Source organism: Cyprinus carpio, chromosome B12 (assembly GCF_018340385.1).
Source record: "Cyprinus carpio isolate SPL01 chromosome B12, ASM1834038v1, whole genome shotgun sequence".
Taxonomy (NCBI): Eukaryota; Metazoa; Chordata; class Actinopteri; order Cypriniformes; family Cyprinidae; genus Cyprinus; species Cyprinus carpio.
In genome coordinates this window covers 20,824,504-20,844,298 of record NC_056608.1, presented here as the reverse complement: position 1 = coordinate 20,844,298, position 19,795 = coordinate 20,824,504, and the positions used below count along the sequence as shown (strand labels likewise).

Here is a 19,795-nt window from a genome sequence, read left to right as displayed (position 1 = left end):
TAAAGGGACCATCAAAATAAAGTGAAACCCAGGACTGTATTCTTCTTTTTGGCACATATTAATAAAATCTACATCTTCACTGCAACAGTAACAGAATTTGCTGAACAATTCATCAGTGTACAAGGATTATATTAAAGAAAAAATAAACAATATCAGAAAAACATTGTTGTATAATAATTTACTTCAAAAGATGACTGAAAGATTGATGGAGCCAGATTTTTACCTGAGATGAAATGCTGCTGCAGAGTATATTAGAGTGATTGTCTCTTCAACAGTTCAAACTAAACACAGTGATGTTGAACTGCAGGTTTTAGATTCTTATCATTTTTAAATGGTAAGCGGAACATGGTTGGACCTAGGAGTTATTTTTATTTATTTATTTATTTTTAGCAATACTTCAAACAAGTTTTCTTATTTTTATTTTTTTTTTATTTATTTTTTTGTATCTTAGGCATACCATAAATTCTGCCCACGCATCAGCAGATTAGGGTACGGTTTGGTATGTGTTTTGACAGTTTCTTCAGTCTACTAATGAATTTTCTGAATTTTCCTTTCTGAGTTTAGAAAATGGTGACTTTTGACATTTTAAAGTGGGATGACGCATATGTACCCTGTGCTTAATGCAAGAGGATGCATGATCACTTTGTTTGTGAAATCGATTGTTTGTTTGTTTTCCTCAAACATGCAGTGCTGGTATAAGACACTTAATTTCACAATCTAGATGGTGTTTTTCTTTTATCCTAACAATAGGCATGTATTGTTCGTACAGAGTCCTATTTATCTCATAGAGCAAGTGTGTTCGCAGCAGTAGTTATATTTTATGCGAGACCTCAAGAACCTCACCCTTTCGATATTTGTTCCCTTGCATTTGTTTCCTGCCTTTGCCTAGTAAATTCAAACTGCCAGATTTGTAAAGAATCAGAGGTACTTCATTTTAGTATTAACACATGAGTCAGCGAAATGATTAAATCATTATGTTGATTCATTCTAAATTCACCAGTTTTATGTTAAGGTTTCTTATGTACAGTGCATTTTTCAGTAAAATTACAAATACACCAGAAATCAGTGAAAACATGTTTGTATCAATGTACAAGAATGAAGAGAAAACAGTCATCTCTGTTAACAAGAGAACACTAAGAAAAAGTTTCTATTCCAGTAATATGTATGACTACGTCAGAAAACAAATGCTGCAAAACAGCTTTTGACCCATAAAATGTCTGTGTGAGTGTATAGCTGATTTGGTTTGAGATGGTTTATTATAGGATGTAGCCTAAGACTGACTCAGTACAAATAATAGCTGAACTAACTACATTGTAACAAACAACAGTAAAAACAAAATCACACACACAAAAATGACAAATATGTCACCAAAACAGAGAAAATCAGTTTATTGTGATTTGTTTTATCGCATTATTTAATATGCTTTATCCTAGCAATAGTAATAAGACTGTTTGATTATTAAAACATTTTAAAGGTTGTGATTTTCAACAATCCCCCAAAGGTCACGTTTATAGAAAGCTTGTAACAGTTTGGCATTAGTGTCACATTCATTGAGAAAGAGATAAGAAAAATATATGAAAGAATAGATGTGTTAAAACATTCATTTGATTGTCAGTGGAGATATCCTAGAAGAATATCAGGAGACTCATCAGAGAAATAAGTGATATAGTCAGAGAACCCAACAGACATGGAGCCCTGGATACTAGCACTTGGCGTGGCATCGGCGTATCTGTGAACAGAGATTACACAGCAGTCAGCTGATTGCAGCACTTCACCAGTGCTGATATTTATTTAACAGCATATTTTTTGTTGTTGTTTTGTTTCATAAGTTACCTTTGTTACTGTCAGACCACATCAATGGACCAAGGGATATGGAATTACTGTCATGGAAATCCACAGATCTGCCCTCTCTATGGTGCTGTTCAGAGTCACAGTGCTGAAAGACAGATGAAAATACAACCATTTGTTTTATCATCAGTTGTGTCAGCCAAATAGGTTGAGGTTTTGCTAGTCAGCCCTACTGGTGGTTTATAGCAGTTGGAAACAAATAGCATCTTTCTCCCTTGACCATCGCTCAAAAGTATCTTTTACTTAAAGAAAATTGACAACATTTACTGATAACAACAACTATGTCCATGTCCATAAGAAAAATCTGAAAGGTTTTAATTAATTTGTACACTCACCACTGAGCAGTGATTGTCTGTCAGAAGGCAAAGGTGAATAGCACAGTGGAGGTAAACCTTGGTGGAGTCTGCAGTGAAGATAAACATCTCGAAGGAAAAACGGCTGGATGTAGAAACACCATTTTGCAGCAACTCCACTGTATCATCATTAGGATTGGGACACCTGAGCATTTTGGAACAGTATATTAAAGATAAAAAAAAAAAAAAATGGTTGCACAATTTAGAGTTTGGAAAGATATGAGGCAAATAAATAACTACATTTTTTTTTTTTTTTTTTTTTTTTTGATTGTGCTAAGTGAAGACAAACAAAAACATGGACTTGCCTGTCAACAATGAGGTCCCAGCGGAGAGGGTAATGAGGATCATTCACAGGTGTAGCCCAACATGTGTCAATCACCGAGGCAAACTGACGGCTGTCAACTCCATCAACAACAACTTCCACAAAAATCCGCTTGCTCAGCTCTGCGTTCACACTACCAGCGAAGGGGTGGGAGAATTCAGCATCCTGATATGGAATCATCCTGACCCGATATGTCCCTTGACCAGCAGGAAAATTAATGTGCACAGTGCTGTTGAAATAATTTTACATGATATGTCAACTGCATATAAGTATTAATACTTAATTCCGTAAGTTGTCTAAAGTCAGTGTGCCCCACCTCTCCAGAGGGTTGATATCCATGGAAAGTGTTTGGGTTTGTAAGTAAACACAGCTGAAAGAAAGCTTCAGAATTTTCTTCCTGCTGATGAGATGCCCAACTAATTTTGGCTCCCCCACAATAAAGTTCTGATAGATGAAGTGGGTGCCATTGGCCTGTATGGACATATTATTTGAATATTTGTACTTTGAGGAACTGTTTAAAGAACTACTGTATATAAAAAAATAATAATAATAATAATAATTAAAAAAGGATTTGTTGTTCTTTTGACCATTCAAGGATGTACATAATGAATCCTACCACAAGATTAGTGCCACAGATGTGGTCATTGTTGTCAAAATAGAACTCTACTCTGTCGTTCCTGACTGTTCCTCTGCAGCTGGGGTCATTGAGGTGTAAGATGTCAAAAGGAAAACCAGCCTCAAAAAGCTGACAGCGAGACAGAGACATGGAGCCAGAGCTGCTTTCACAGGTTTCAATGAAATCTGAGAGAGAAAATACCCAAGAGAATGTCAAAAACAAAAATATAATCAGTGATGAACTTTGAAACATTGTTGTGGAATGAGTCTAACCAAAGGAGTCATGCTGAGGTCTGTGATGGTTTTCCATGCAGGAACAGCCGTAAACACCATGTTTCTCTGCACACCGTTCATTCTCAGTGCAGCTGAGCTCTTGACAGGAATCTCCTTCACCTAAGAGGAGAACAACAGGATTAATGACAAAAGCTGGGGCATATATAAAACACATATTAATAATATTACATAACATCTGGGGTGAAGATAATATCTTGGCTTCATTCATTAAATAAAACAATCTTTGCGATAACAGATTGAGCATTATGACATTTTTACCGGACTAACTCAAAAATAATAAATAAATAAAAATTACAAGTGGTTAAAACAGACCTATGGAAATTTATAAGTAAAAACATAAAAAAACACCATTACTGATATCAGTACACATGGCATCTTTTCATTCAATGTATCATTCAAATATGTGTTGTTTTTTTTTTTTTTTTTTTCTAAATTGTTTAAAAATACTTGAGGGAATGGTTGATCTGGTGGTGGTCATGTAGGTGGTGCTCTCTTCTGTAAAGACAGAGAAAAAAATGCAACAGTGAAAATAAGTGCAACAGAGTTCTAGATTTCTAAACCAAGCCAATCACCTCTGAGACAAATCATAAAATTACAAAAAGTATATGGAAAATACCTGAGGGAAGGCTTGATGTGGTTGTGATAATGTGTGGAGTGCTCTCTTCTGTAAATAGAAAAACACATTCAAATAATTTTTTTACCATATACCAAGTCAGACATGCCAATAGAGCAAAGCAGTTATCATCCACCTTTTCAGCAGCCTTGGTTCTGGAAGTAGCTTTTCTATTCATTGCCTCCATAAGTATTTGAAACATCTTGTCAACTGAGACAAATCACAAAATTACAAAAAACATTACAAATTACCTGAGTGAATGCTTGATTTGGTGGTGGTCATGTGTGAGGTGCTGTCTTCTGTTAAGAGAAAGATAAAATAAAATTGTTTCTTTATTACATTCCAACACTTATATGAATGTAGAACATAGTAGTGATCATCAGCTCGTTTAGTGGTCTAGGTTCTGGTAGTGTTTTTCCTATTCATTTTCTCCACAGGAACTCACAACAATATTTTCTTGGTGTGTAAAAACAAACATTAAGGTAATGCAAATCAGAAAAGTTAATATAAGAGATATCAAAAACGTGTACTGACCATAACAGCCACGAAGTCCATTTCTGACCGTACACTCCATCGTCGACGGGCAAGATGAATAAGAGCAGCGCAAATCATTTGGCGCAAAACATTCACAGAGTTGGGAACATTCTTCATCCCAGAATTGCTCACCAACCTAATTAATTATACCACAAAACAATGAACTTTACACTTCCAGAACAGTGTATATATGAGTTGTTTTAGTATTGATATACTACATAAAAGGCTCTGATATCTTATAAATGAAATCTAATAAAGCTATGTCAAAAGAGAGCTTCAGTCCTTACATTAAAGTAGAATCCGTAATGCAAGCAGCCACATTGCTCCACTGATACACAGAGTCCTCCACTCCTCACCATCCCATCATCACAGAAACATCCCTCTGAGCATGTGTGTTCACAACTGGCATCAATGTTGCTGGAGCAAGTATGACCACAGTCTGTGCCACACAACTCATAGTGGCTGTTCTCTGGGCAGGTTATGACTGGAAATGTAACAATTGTATTTATGTCAAGCATGTCTTAAAAATGTATTCTATTTTTCAAGTTAACTACACACTAATGGAAATGATCTCACTGACCACAGGATGTGCTTTCTCTCCAGGGGTAGATAACGACATTGTTAGATTGACAGGCACTCGCATAGGTTTGAATCGAGCGACACAGGACATCATTACGGTTTCCAGAAAGGCACACATCGAACACACAGTCTTCAAAGTAGGCTTGAGGATCGACATAAACATGGCAGAAACTAAAGGGGCCTTGACTGGACCTGATGATTTCACACAAGGAACGGGAGGTTGTCTGATCCTGGCACAAAGGGCAATTGTTTCCACACCCATCATTGCATGGCAGCTCGTCCTCGACCTTCCAACTTGCTCCAAACTGATCTGCTGAGCGCACCAGAGCACCTGAAGGAGTCATGAAGTCATCATTACTCTGGCCATTGAAGTTTCCACAGATGCCACACGTAACCCCACTGTAGTCCGCTGGTACGATGATGTTCACTGCCCAGGAGCCACTATAACTCACACTCAAACCAAAGTCAGTTGATACAAATATGTACTGTCCGCTGGAGTACACAGACACCCGTCCAGAGTCAAGCAGGATGGGGAGGTTTCTGGTCTCTCCATCAACCTGATTGAAAATAAAATAAAACCAATAGCTTGTTTTAAAGCTAAGCAGGCAATATTGCTGATACATGACTAAATACAATAAGGCTAGGAAACAAGTGCACTTCTGGGAGTGTTCTCCAGAGTAATAACAGAGTGAAATTGTTTGAAGAGCGGTTTTGTTGTAGATCATGGCATCATAACAGTCACACAAACTTGTCATTAATATTTATGTTTTCACCTATAATGCTTGATTACCTCAACAGTAAAACGACGGTTCATGTCTTGTGACATGTGCACAAGATGCCCAGAGACATTGACAAAAATTTCAACAGTAATTGCCACCGAGAGTCCATGCCATGCCTCATTCCTTGCATCCACCTGGAAGTGCGGAAGGTCAGTAGTGTCATTACATACTGTGGCTAGCACATAGCGGCATGTGCCCTGGAAGTCAAAGTAGGATTTATCAAAAGACATGTAATGGGGGTCTCCCGAAGCAGAGCAACGAGCGTTCGGCCGAGGATAACAGCCGTACTCGCCGTCCAACACATGGCAGACCTCCTCCTCACTGCAAGAAGCTGGTGTGCAATGAACATTTCCAGTGATTCCATCACAAACACACAATAACTGGCACTCTTCACCATGCCAGAACCTCTCTCCAGCCTGCCGATAACGCCCAGAGTGGTAGCAACCACAACCCACGGGAGGCACACAACGATCTCCATTCAACACATTTCCATCATTACATTGGCATCCCTCCTGGCACTGCAATGTGCACTGAAATGGGAACGAGAGGCTGGGACAGGAAGCAGGACAGGATGTGCCACATACTTCATAATGGGTATTTGCTGGACAGCTGGGATCTGGAATGACAAAAGCATAATCACAATGGTAGAGAACAGAAGCATATTTCAGCATGAAGTTTTAGGTCAGCAGATCCAACACTTGATGCTTACCACAGTGGGTGGCACTCCTCCACTCTTCTACTGCAATGCCATTCTGTTGACAAAGTAGCATGTAACCTCGCAGAGCCTCACACAGAGCCTCTCTGGCACCTTGTGTCTGCTCCAGCAGCTGAACGCAATCTGCAATGCGTTGCTGAGGATCTCATGCTCTGCTGCACTCAGCAAATGGTCCATCATGCTTGGTCATAATACTACAATGTTCAATGAACTGACTGCTGTTCTGATAATGTCCTGGTTCCCAGCTGTCATTTGGGTCCTCACAGTGGGCTGATAGGGAACCATCACGCCAGCTGTCCGCAAACAGCTGAGTGTCATTTAACAGGACAGCATCTGGAGTGTAAAACTCATCGGCAATGTCTCCATTGAAGTTCCCACAGAGACCTCCAAGTGTGCCACTATATGTGCTTGGTGCCGTAATTCGGACAATGTGTGGCCAGTCAGCTCTTACAGTCACCCCAAAGTTTGTTTCCAAAACAAATCCCCTCACACTGCTGTGATAAATGCGGATTTGACCAGAGCCAACATTGACAGGCAGACCAACCATCTGTCCATCCACCTGAAAATAGTGATAAACAGTATCAGGAGACTTGTCCATCTAACATTTGAATTTCAAAAATGATGAAATTATGCTCTTGTATTAAGTAAAAGCTTAGTGATTTCATATTTTGCCTAACCTTTACATTGCTGCCCTCTCCCATTTCGATGGAGACCTGAATTCCTCCTGCCTCAAACTTCAGGAACCTGGAAAAGTCTTGAAGGCCTCTGGGTACTTTCTCCACCATCAACACAAAGTGTGGTAGTGGGGATGGCCCCATCACCCTAGCAAGGGTCAGTCCGCATGCTCCCTGATATCTAAAACTTAGTCCATCGAAGGTGTGATATGACCCGAGGTCTTCAACTGAGCAGGTAGCATAGCCGGTGGGTCTGCAGCCTCTCACACCATCATGGACTCTACACACCTCTGCTGGACCACACTGGTGCTGATGGCAGGTCATCGACATGCTGCTGCACACACACTGTCTCCCACAGTCACCATCTAACACCACTGACTGTCCTTCAGCATAATAGAAACCCTCGAAACTGCAGCCACAGTTTGCTTCAGGCACACACTCTCCAGCGCTCAGGATGTACCCAGGATCACAGATACAGCTTTCCTGACTGGGCAAGGGACAGTTCGTTGGGGAAGATGGATTACTGCAAGTCGCAGGACAGCCTGTTCCTTGAGGCTCAAAATGACTGTGTTCAGGGCACTGAATCTCTAGAAATGGGGGAAGAAAATAAAGAATGTGCATAAATTATTTTTCAATTTGGACTGAGATCTAATTTGCTCTGTTGAAATCATTCATTACAAAACGATGCCTACCACAGAAGCCCTGCTGTCTCCATTGATCAAGTTGTACACCCTGCTGTTGGCACTGAGTAGCGTACACATTGAGAGCCTGGCAAAGAATGGGCTGGTACCCTCCTCCCAAGCAAAGGTCATATTCACAGTTCTCTATGTACGTCTGTGGTGCATGCACAGAGTGGCAATCAGCAAAAGGGCCGAAAACATCTCCTAGAATTCCACAGTGGTTGCTGTCACTGTACAAAGCCATTTCATCTGTGGTACAAACAGCACAAGCAAGACCTGTGCACCTGACATTATGACACTCAGGATCTGTGTCACTTTGTACTTTCCAACTATTGGCAAAATCCACATCTGAGCTCAAGACTTCACCACTGGGTGAACGGAAGTCATCTTCGGGATGCAAGTTAAAGTTTCCACACAGACCGCATGTGGAGTTAAAATAGTCATGTGGTACAGAGATGCTAACGTAGCTGTATGCATCATATGTAACAAGCAGGCCAAAGTCTGTGCTGATGGCCAAGGTAAACCCTGATTGATAAACCTGGATGGAGCCATTGCGAAGGGTGAATGGCGTTGCTGCAAAACTTCCATTAACCTGGACAATGTTGTAAAAAGAGGAAATTAGGAAAATGAGCATCATTCAAGAGATAATTAAAGCAGTATAGTCATACTAACCCTTGCTTCATAATAGTGATCCTTGACCAGCTCAATTACTTCATCGTAGATAAACACTCTGACCATCCGTGTCCATGACACATGCGTGCTGCCCCGATGCTCATTTTTGCCTTCAATGCGATAGTATGGCAAACTGTTGCCACAAGCCTAAAAGTGTTAATGATTAACAATTGTTTCATTCTTATTATATAATAAACAGAAAGTCATAGAAACTATAAAGCATGGTTAGCCAACCATGCTATTGGAGAGCTGTCTTGGAGAGTTAGCTCTCCAGCTCTCACAGTTGGCTAACCCTGCATTGGAGAAAGGCTAACCTCAGATAGAACATAAGTGCAGGTCCCTTGAAAGTGAAAAACCTGATAGTCAAAGGTGTAGTAGTGAGGATCACCAGAGATGGTACAGGTTTGCCACGGAATGTTCTGGCAAGAGTATTGGAAGGCAGCTGGACGGCAGGCTTGGGAGTAACTGCAGGGCTCGTGGTTACACTGGAGGCCGCTGCTGGTGCAGGTGCATCTCTCTTGGCAGGTGGCATCACTCCAGAAAGAGTCTCCGAGCTGCACTGGAACACCTACAGAACAGCAGTTTAACATGGCTTTCAACTTGAAATTACTGGATGTTTAGGAAATAAAGAGTACATCAGGAGAATAGAAAACTTTACCATTAAACTGACAACCCCGTGATCCATGATCTGTTCTGAAGGCCCATCTGCCTGGCACATTGACATTGCTGCTGTATGTCAAGTTTGTGATGTTATTCGAGAATGATCCAGGAATTGAGAAATGGTATCTGGAGTTGATGGTGTCATAACCAGCCTGTGATAAATTATGATAAAACACTTTCAACATCTTATTTAAATAGTCTTCTAAATCCCTAAATGTATTTATTACATTGTGCACACCTGTACATAATGTTTTGGAGCAATTGTTCCATAATTCATCAAAATAAACGTGTAATGGCCATCTGAAATCAAAACCACTTGGAAAGATGTTTCCTGAAAAAGACCATTATAAAAGTGCTAGTCAGTACAAGTTTTCTAGATGACACAAATCACAATAATCATAATGTATATCAACTCTTCTTTACGTGGTTCATTTATTTTTGATTTCTCAAATCTGTTATTGACAGGAATATTGCACAAAATCAAGTTAGGATTCTTACTGTCCCCGAATATGGATAATATGCAACTCTGTCCCATGTAGCTACAAAGACCCAAGTTGCAGAAAAGCTCAGGTCAGGGAAGTATTGGTTAATGTCTTGTGTGGCATCTGTAAGGACACTGCCAGACGTGTACTGACGATATGAAATAACACCATTGCCACGGTTATCAATGTCTGTCCAGAATGGAGCGATGAGGTCTAATCCACCATAACCTGGGAACTGGTATGGAGTGTAGCTGTAAAATGATCCATCAAAAGTCAAGTGTCCATTGTTGTTGACCTGAAATAGATAAATAGATATGTTTTATCAAATTCAATTTATTTTAAAATATGTAAGATTCAGTTGTGTGGGAACAGAGTCATCATTTATTATCAAATAGGCTACAAGACTATTAATGAAACTGTAACATTGGGTCTCATTCAATAAGCATGTGTATGCCCAATTTTGCGCATGAAACCTGCGTACAAAAGTTTTCACGAACATATCATGATTCACTAAACCTGTGTTCCATTCAGAAAGGCTCGTCCTTATGCCCTAATCCCTTCAAATGGTTTACCCTCTGGAGTGAGCGATTCGAATGGATTAGGGCATAGGGTTGAGTCCCTGGCCAAAGAATCATGGGGGCCTGAAGTGTCCATCAGTTGTACCCTTTGGAATCCTTAATTCAGAAGGGCCCTTTGTAGTAGCCAGTTTTGAGCACTTTGGTTTGGAATATGCCTTCAACGCACCACAAAACTTTCGTACTAAAATGTATCCTAAATTTAAGAAAAAATATAGGAACAACTGAAGGCACACATATGCAAAAATGTGTGCACTCTGTCCGGTCTTAATAGTCTATATAATCTATATGTCAGCTATATGTGTTTCATCTTAAGATAATAGTTAAATAGTATATATAATTATATATAATTGCGATAAAATGTATATTTCATCTTAAAATTGTTTCATCAATGACAAAAGGTTGTAAGGAAAGCATGTGCGGAAAGCCCTTATATGGAGATGGTCTGGGCGTGTTTTATGCAGATGACGAATCTCGTGCATGCGGCCCCTTTTTTAGAATACTCCAAATTCACTAACATTAGGACGAAGTTAAGAACAAAGCACATGTTGTGAATTAGGGGGAAACTATGGTAACACGTTATAATAACTTTCATTAATAAATCATTAACAAACATCATATAATGTTTAACTTATCATTACTTAATATGTATTCACATATCTAGAAATATGAGATAATATGCTAGTTAATGTTAACTAATGAAATTACTAAACATTACCAAATGATTAACAGATTGTTATTTAATGTAAATTGAAATGCTTACAAATGTCATTAATCTTTCAATTCATATGATCATGCATTTTTAAAAACGTCATAACATTCAATGCATTTTACAAATCTAAAAATTATTTTAACAGAAATTATACAATGATTACGTTTATTTGTTAATGTGCTTATGAAAAATTACAAATGTCATTAGAATTCAGTTTACGTATTAGCTAATGCTCATTTTTACATTTACCAATGTTATGAAAATATAGCTTAATTAGTAACTTTCAGCACTTCACAAATTATTCATTATTCATCTCATTTATTAATTATTTGTTAATGTTTTTGCAGTACCCAATCTAAAGTGGAAACTATTCATCAGTTCTAAATTATTATAAACCTTTACTAATTTACCCTATTTTTACATCTTTACAAATCATTTATTCATGATTTTGCATCCGTTAAACATCTGTTAAAATTGTTTGTAGATTTTCAAGATGTGCATGATCATATGAAGTAGAAGTTTAATGACATTTGTAAGCATTTTAATTTACATGAAATTTAAATTATTTTGTAATGTTTAATAAGTTATTAGGAAACATTCACAAGCACATTTTTGTGAATATATATTAACTAATGATCCATTAAGCATTAAATAATGTTTGTTAATGATGTATTAATAAAAGTTATTATAAAGTGTTTAAAAAAAATAAAGACTAGAGAATTTAAAACACAACATAAATAATAAATGCAAGTAATAGTTATTTTCTCATTCAACTCATTCACTGACTTACATATATTTGACTATATGTTTGTCCAAAAAATATGAACTGTTGCAGAAGGTAGATCACAGATGAACTCCCATCATCAGAACGATCATTCTCTATGTCTCCAGCTCCAAATGGATAAAAAACAGCTGTGGGAATTCATGAATTTACATTTAATGATTATTATTATTATTATTATTATTATTATTATTATTATTATTATTATTATTATTATTATTAATTTATTTATCTTTCCAAATTGTTTAAAAAATACCTGGGGGGATCGGTCTGGTGGTGGTCATGTTAACGGTACTCTGCTCTACAAGAGAGAAAAAAAAATGTAAATATATATATATATATATATTTTTTTTTTTTTCACATTACATGCCAACTCTGATATCCCTGTAGTGTGCAAAAATGATTGTCCTCTTTTTCACCAACCCTGTTTCTGGAAGTATTGTTCCTATTAATTTTCTCCATAAAAATTAGAAAGAGTTCTTCAACTAAAAAAAAAAATAATAAAAAAAAAAAATCTGAACCAAGCTAACCACCTCTGAATCAATATCACAGATAAAAAATGTATAAATCAATTAAATCACCATGAAAAAAAAATAAAATGAATATAATTTGATTTTATTAGTAAACAAATTCTGATATCTCACAAATTCTTTTCATGTATTATGTTTTTTTTTTTCAACTTTTTTTTTTAAATACCTGAGGGAGGGCTTGATCTGGTGGTGGTTATGTATGTGGTACTCTCTTCTGTAAAGACAAAATGACATGAAAATATTTTACTATATTACATTACAAATCTGATAGCCCTATAGAGGACAACAGTAATCATCAAACCATAACTGGACAGTTGCAGAAAAATAATGCATAATACTATATATATATATTGAAACCTTGAAATCTTAAAAGTTAACATGAAAAACATTATAGGCATATACTGACCGTAGCAGTCACGGCGTCCATTTCTGACCATACACAACATAGTAGGTTGGCAGGAGGAAGCAGAGCAGCGCAGATCATTTGGAGCAAAACACTCACAGTGTTGGGAACATTCTAGATTCCAGAATTGCTCACCAACCTATGAAATCATACCGCAAGACAATAAACTTTACATTTCCAGAACCGAGGACAATACTATGCATGAGGAATTGCTTTAGTTGTGAAATACTAATTACAAGGCTCTGTTTTTCAATGTCTTGTGAAATCTAATAAAGCTTCATCAAAAGAGAGTTTTAATTCTTACATTAAAGTAGAATCCGTCATACAAGCAGCCACACTGATCCACTGATACACAGAGTCCTCCACTCCTCACCAACCCATCATCACAGAAACATCCCTCTGAACATGTGTGTTCACAACTAGCATCAATGTTGCTGGAGCAAGTATGTCCACAGTCTGTGCCACACAACTCATAGTGGCTGTTCTCTGGGCAGGTTATGACTGGAAATGTAAGAATACAGCATGTATTCATGTTAAGCATCTCTTTAAAAAATCGTTCCAAGTTAATTACAAATTAACAGAAATAAAAAAAATTATCTCACTGACCACAGGATGCGCTTTCTCTCCAGGGGTAGATAACGGCATTGTTAGATTGACAGGCACTCGCATAGGTTTGAATCGAGCGACACAGGACATCATTACGGTTTCCAGAAAGGCACACATCGAACACACAGTCTTCAAAGTAGGCTTGAGGATCGACATAAACATGGCAGAAACTAAAGGGGCCTTGACTGGACCTGATGATTTCACACAAGGAACGGGAGGTTGTCTGATCCTGGCACAAAGGGCAATTGTTTCCACACCCATCATTGCATGGCAGCTCGTCCTCGACCTTCCAGCTTGCTCCAAACTGATCTGCTGAGCGCACCAGAGCACCTGAAGGAGTCATGAAGTCATCATTACTCTGGCCGTTGAAGTTTCCACAGATGCCACACGTAACCCCACTGTAGTCCGCTGGTACGATGATGTTCAATGTCCAGGAACCACCATAACTCACACTCAAACCAAAGTCAGTTGATACAAATATGTACTGTGCGCTAGAGTACACAGACACTCGACCAGAATCAAGCAGCAGAGGGAGGTTTCTGGTCTCTCCATCAACCTGATTTAAAGGAAAATACAGCTGGATACAGTGGAACTGTTCTAAGAATGCATTTTTTTGTATATCATGGCTCCATAACTACAAAAGTACATCATTAATCATTATATTATCTATGAAAGCAAATTATAGTGTGTGATGCTTGATTACCTCAACAGTAGAATGACCATTCATGTCTTGTGACATGTGCACAAGATGCCCAGAGACATTGACAAAAACTTCTACAGTAATTGCCACCGAGAGTCCATGCCATGCCTCATTCCTTGCATCCACCTGGAAGTGCGGTAGGCCAGTAGTGTCATTACATACTGTGGCTAGCACATAGCGGCATGTGCCCTGGAAGTCAAAGTAGGTTCCATCAAAAGACATGTAATGGGGGTCTCCCGAAGCAGAGCAACGAGCGTTCGGCCGAGGATGGCAGCCGTACTCGCTGTCCAAAACATGGCAGACCTCCCCCTCACTGCAAGAAGATGGTGTGCAATGAACATTTCCAGTGATTCCATCACAAACACACAAGAACTGGCACTCTTCACCATGCCAGAACGTCTCTCCAGCCTGCCGATAACGCCCAGAGTGGTAGCAACCACAGCCCATGGGGGGCACACAACGATCTCCATTTAACACATTTCCATCATTACATTGGCATCCCTCCTGGCACTGCAATGTGCACTGAAATGGGAACGAGAGGCTGGGACAGGAAGCAGGACAAGATGTGCCGCATACTTCATAATGGGTATTTGCTGGACAGCTGGGATCTGGAATGACAAAAGTGTAATGACAGTAGCCGAAAATTTTAACTTCACAAATAAAGTTTTAGGTCAGCTGGTACAAAACTAGATGCTTACCACAGTGGGTGGCACTCCTCCACTCTTCTACTGCAATGCCATTCTGTTGACAAAGTAGCATGTAACCTCGCAGAGCCTCACACAGAGCCTCTCTGGCACCTTGTGTCTGCTCCAGCAGCTGAACGCAATCTGCAATGCGTTGCTGAGGATCTATTTCTCTGCTGCACTCAGCAAATGGTCCATCATGCTTGGTCATAATACTACAATGTTCAATGAACTGACTGCTGTTCTGATAATGTCCTGGTTCCCAGCTGTCATTTGGGTCCTCACAGTGGGCTGATAGGGAACCATCACGCCAGCTGTCCGCAAACAGCAGAGTGTCATTTAACAGGACAGCATCTGGAGTGTAAAACTCATCGGCAATGTCTCCATTAAAGTTCCCACAGAGACCTCCAAGTGTGCCACTATATGTGCTTGGTGCCGTAATTCGGACAATGTGTGGCCAGTCAGCTCTTACAGTCACCCCAAAGTTTGTTTCCAAAATAAATCCCCTCACACTGCTGTGATAAATGCGGATTTGACCAGAGCCGACATTGACAGGCAGACCAACCATCTGTCCATCCACCTGAAAATAGTGATAAACAGTATCAGGAGACTTGTCCATCTAACATTTGAATTTCAAAAAATGATGAAATTATGCTCTTGTATTACGTAAAAGCTTAGTGATTTCATATTTTGCCTAACCTTTACATTGCTGCCCTCTCCCATTTCGATGGAGACCTGAATTCCTCCTGCCTCAAACTTCAGGAACCTGGAAAAGTCTTGAAGGCCTCTGGGTACTTTCTCCACCGTCAAAACAAAGTGTGGTAGTGGGGATGGCCCCATCACCCTAGCAAGGGTCAGTCCGCATGCTCCCTGATATCTAAAACTTAGTCCATCGAAGGTGTGATATGACCCGAGGTCTTCAACTGAGCAGGTAGCATAGCCGGTGGGTCTGCAGCCTCTCACCATCATGGACTCTACACACCTCTGCTGGACCACACTGGTGCTGATGGCAGGTCATCGACATGCTGCTGCACACACACTGTCTCCCACAGTCACCATCCAACACCACTGACTGTCCTTCAGCATAATAGAAACCCTCGAAACTGCAGCCACAGTTTGCTTCAGGCACACACTCTCCAGCGCTCAGGATGTACCCAGGATCACAGATACAGCTTTCCTGACTGGGCAAGGGACAGTTCGTTGGGGCAGATGGATTACTGCAAGTCGCAGGACAGCCTGTTCCTTGAGGCTCAAAATGACTGTGTTCAGGGCATTGAATCTCTAGAAATGGGGGAAGAAAATAAAGAACATGCATAAAGAATATGCACAGACAGATATTTAATTTTTACTTATCATCCATCTCAACAAAATACCTACCGCAGAAGCCCTGCTGTCTCCACTGACCAAGTTGTACACCTTGCTGTTGGCACTGAGTAGCGTACACATTGAGAGCCTGGCAAAGAATGGGCTGGTACCCTCCTCCCAAGCAAAGGTCATATACACAGTTCTCTATGTACGTCTGTGGTGCATGCACAGAGTGGCAATCAGCAAAAGGGCCGACAACATCTCCTAGGATTCCACAGTGGTTGCTGTCACTGTACAAAGCCCTTTCATCTGTGGTACAAACAGCACAAGCAAGACCTGTGCACCTGACATTATGGCATTCAGGATCTGTGTCACTTTGTACCTTCCAGCTGTTAGCAAAGTCCACATCTGAGCTCAAGACTTCACCACTGGGTGAACGGAAATCATCTTCAGGATGGAGATTAAAGTTTCCACACAGACCGCAGGTGAAATCAAAATAGTCATACGGTACAGAGATGCTGACATAGCTGTATGCATCATATGTAACAAGCAGACCAAAGTCTGTGCTGACGGCCAAGGTAAACCCTGATTGATAAACCTGGATGGAGCCATTGTGAAGGGTGAATGGCGTTGCTGCAAAACTTCCATTAACCTGGACAATTTCAGAAATAGAAGAATTAGAATAATGAGCAGAAGGCTGCATTCAAATGACAATTAAAGCAAATAGTCATACTAACCCTCGCTTCATAATAGTGATCCTTGACTAGTTCAATGACTTCATCGTAGACAAACACTCTGACCATCCGTGTCCATGACACATGCGTGCTGCCCCGATGCTCATTTTTGCCCTCAATGCGATAATATGGCAAACCATTGCCACAAGCCTGAAATAAAAATAATACAAAAGGATTGCCAGTTTATTCATACAACAACAACAAAAAGAAAGAAACCCATATAAATTATAGAGAAAGGCTAACCTCAGATAGAACATAAGTGCAGGTCCCTTGAAAGTGAAAAACCTGATAGTCAAAGGTGTAGTAGTGAGGATCACCAGAGATGGTACAGGTTTGCCTCGGAATGTTCTGGCAAGAGTATTGGAAGGCAGCTGGACGGCAGGCTTGGGAGTAACTGCAGGGCTCGTGGTTACACTGGAGGCCACTGCTGGTGCAGGTGCATCTCTCTTGGCAGGTGGCATCACTCCAGAAAGAGTCTCCGAGCTGCACTGGAACACCTACAATAAAGTATTGTTTCACATAGCTTAGAACTCAATATTGTTGTATGTTAGGAGATCAAACACCTAAAACTATTTTTTACAAGATTTATTTTTAAAAGGTTTACCAATAAGCTAAGGTGAAATGAAAAGTGGTTATTGAGGGTCACTGCAAATAGCAAATAATTTAATTATTTTAAACCTTACCATTAAACTGACAACCCCGTGATCCATGATCTGTTCTGAAGACCCATCTGCCTGGCACATTGACATTGCTGCTGTATGTTAAGCTGCTGATGTTATTCTGTAGTGATCCAGTAATTGAAAAGTGGTATGCAGAGCTGATGGTGTCATAACCAGCCTACAATAAGTGAACAATAATTTTTTTAGTTTCTACTTCAGTTAGTACATTGGAATAGTTTCAACTAGTCACGTCAGTGCACACCTGTACATATCTTTGAGTTGGAGCAATTATTCCATAATTAAACAAAACAAAAGAGAAATGGCCATCTGAAATCAAAACCACCTGGAAAGATGTTTCCTGAAAAAGACAAATTTAAAAATCATGTGCTGGCCAACAGTTTGCTGAAAGTCACAAAAACAGTAATCATACAATGTGGTTTATTTAACTCTATATGGTGGGTTACATTAATTTAGATTTTTTTTTTTTTTAAATATGCTGTCAAAAAATAACAAGAAGACTGTACATAACCAGATTGGATTTCTTACGGTTCCTGAATATGGATAATATGCAACTCTGTCCCATGTTGCTACAAAGACCCAAGTTGCAGAAAAGCTCAGGTCAGGGAAGTATTGGTTAATGTCTTGTGTGGCATCTGTAAGGACACTGCCAGACGTGTACTGACGATATGAAATAACACCAGTGCGACGGTTATCAATGTCTGTCCAGAATGGAGCGATGATGTCTACTCCACCATAACCTGGGAACTGGTATGGAGTGTAGCTGTACCATGACCAATCAAATGTCAAGTATCCATTGTTGTTGATCTGAAAAAAAAGAACAATGTTAAAATATGCCTAATACTTTAAACTGTCCTGAAGTTTTCCAAGGTAAAGTTTCGTAAGAGTTAAAAAAATAAATTGAGAAATAGACTAAATGTGAGCAATAAAGTTTGCCATAATAATGAGGCAGCAAAACTATTTCAATAATTTAGAAGGTACAGTAAAAAATAAATAATGTGTAGCTCGGTGTGAATGCCTTTCTGATGTAAATATAATCATAGCAGATTGACTTACATGTAGTTGGTTGTATATCTGTCCAAAAAATATAAACGGTTGCAAAAGGTAGATCACTGGTGAACTCCCATCATCAGAACGATCGTTCTCTGTGTCTCCAGCTCCAAACTGATAAAATGGTCCTGCAACAGTAATATATCAGACATATGATGCACTGTATGGTACACTGTTTTAGAGTTATAAACCTCACATAACACACAAATCAAATCAGATTTAATGTACAGTGTAGTATACCAATTATCTCTTAATATGTGATGTCACATTTACATTATTTTTGTACATTAATTGTGTTTAAATACCTGAGGAAATATTTGAGCTTGTCGTTGTATTTGCAATGATAATTTCTGTAAAGAAAAAATAAATGCAAACTGTAATATGTCTATTGGACCAAAGACTACCATTTTAAAGCATATCATTATTAAGGATGTTTACTACTATTTACTTCTACTACTTCTCCTGCTCCTGCTACAGCTAATGTTAATAGATTTGCATGTTCTGAAGGACATAACAGCAGTACAAAATGGAACAAACATTCTGCTTCTGTAGGTCAACAGGTTTGAAAAAGAGGTTTCTGAAAATGTGGCTGACCGCTGATATTTTAGCACAGGAATAGCTAATAACTCTCATTACCCTCCAAAAAAAGAATAATTGAAAGAATCAATTCTTCATTTACATTGTATTTCACTACAAAAGTTACATTTCAAAAACAAAAATAAGACTACAGTAATGCTCTACCTGCACAATATGCTGAGCAGAATGTTGGCCTGACAAATTCATACACATAATAGTTTCCTGGACAAGCTTTGACTCGTATTGGATGAGATTTGTAACCACAGCAGTCATTCCATGTTGAACCACACACTTGTCGTGTGACCACTCCATCTTCCAGCTGTGGGTGAGGGCCGTTGAGCCACAGTGGGTGAGGAGTGCCACACATGCCATAACTAACACATGAATCTGGCATCTGGACACTCTGACCATTGTAGAAGAGCCTGTACCAGCCGTTCCAGTTGACATTATAATCACATATTTCATAGTAATAATATTTATCATATTGTGGGATGATGGTGGCTCTCCGGGGTTCATCTAGACTGTTGTAGTTGTAGCAAGGGTCAGCATTTGGAGTGGTGAAAGTAACTGTTTTAGGAACAGTAAAGAAGTGCTAAGATTTCTTCAAAAACAAACAAAAATCCTTTTCATTGTAAAAACATTA

General features: G+C 39.2%; 1 protein-coding gene across 1 annotated transcript in view; it reads right to left on the bottom strand.

The window, feature by feature from the left end:
- Positions 1 to 1,371: 1,371 nt before the first annotated feature.
- LOC109065077 (IgGFc-binding protein-like) overlaps positions 1,372 to 19,795 on the bottom strand; it is a 34,333-nt gene continuing 15,909 nt past the window's right edge. Inside the window, 41 exon segments of the mRNA XM_042735940.1 lie at positions 1,372 to 1,729; positions 1,834 to 1,936; positions 2,184 to 2,346; positions 2,507 to 2,752; positions 2,840 to 2,994; positions 3,140 to 3,324; positions 3,412 to 3,531; positions 3,880 to 3,927; positions 4,049 to 4,096; positions 4,297 to 4,344; positions 4,580 to 4,715; positions 4,867 to 5,063; positions 5,160 to 5,715; positions 5,949 to 6,553; positions 6,647 to 7,211; positions 7,330 to 7,913; positions 8,019 to 8,598; positions 8,679 to 8,825; positions 8,993 to 9,246; positions 9,337 to 9,490; positions 9,577 to 9,669; positions 9,837 to 10,115; positions 11,898 to 12,019; positions 12,145 to 12,189; positions 12,585 to 12,632; positions 12,825 to 12,960; positions 13,126 to 13,322; positions 13,428 to 13,983; positions 14,131 to 14,735; positions 14,826 to 15,390; positions 15,510 to 15,771; positions 15,773 to 16,091; positions 16,188 to 16,767; positions 16,853 to 16,999; positions 17,093 to 17,346; positions 17,533 to 17,686; positions 17,771 to 17,866; positions 18,055 to 18,333; positions 18,583 to 18,704; positions 18,882 to 18,926; positions 19,318 to 19,719. Coding sequence (XP_042591874.1) covers positions 1,626 to 1,729; positions 1,834 to 1,936; positions 2,184 to 2,346; positions 2,507 to 2,752; positions 2,840 to 2,994; positions 3,140 to 3,324; positions 3,412 to 3,531; positions 3,880 to 3,927; positions 4,049 to 4,096; positions 4,297 to 4,344; positions 4,580 to 4,715; positions 4,867 to 5,063; positions 5,160 to 5,715; positions 5,949 to 6,553; positions 6,647 to 7,211; positions 7,330 to 7,913; positions 8,019 to 8,598; positions 8,679 to 8,825; positions 8,993 to 9,246; positions 9,337 to 9,490; positions 9,577 to 9,669; positions 9,837 to 10,115; positions 11,898 to 12,019; positions 12,145 to 12,189; positions 12,585 to 12,632; positions 12,825 to 12,960; positions 13,126 to 13,322; positions 13,428 to 13,983; positions 14,131 to 14,735; positions 14,826 to 15,390; positions 15,510 to 15,771; positions 15,773 to 16,091; positions 16,188 to 16,767; positions 16,853 to 16,999; positions 17,093 to 17,346; positions 17,533 to 17,686; positions 17,771 to 17,866; positions 18,055 to 18,333; positions 18,583 to 18,704; positions 18,882 to 18,926; positions 19,318 to 19,719 — 10,304 coding nt within the window. The 3' untranslated portion in view covers positions 1,372 to 1,625.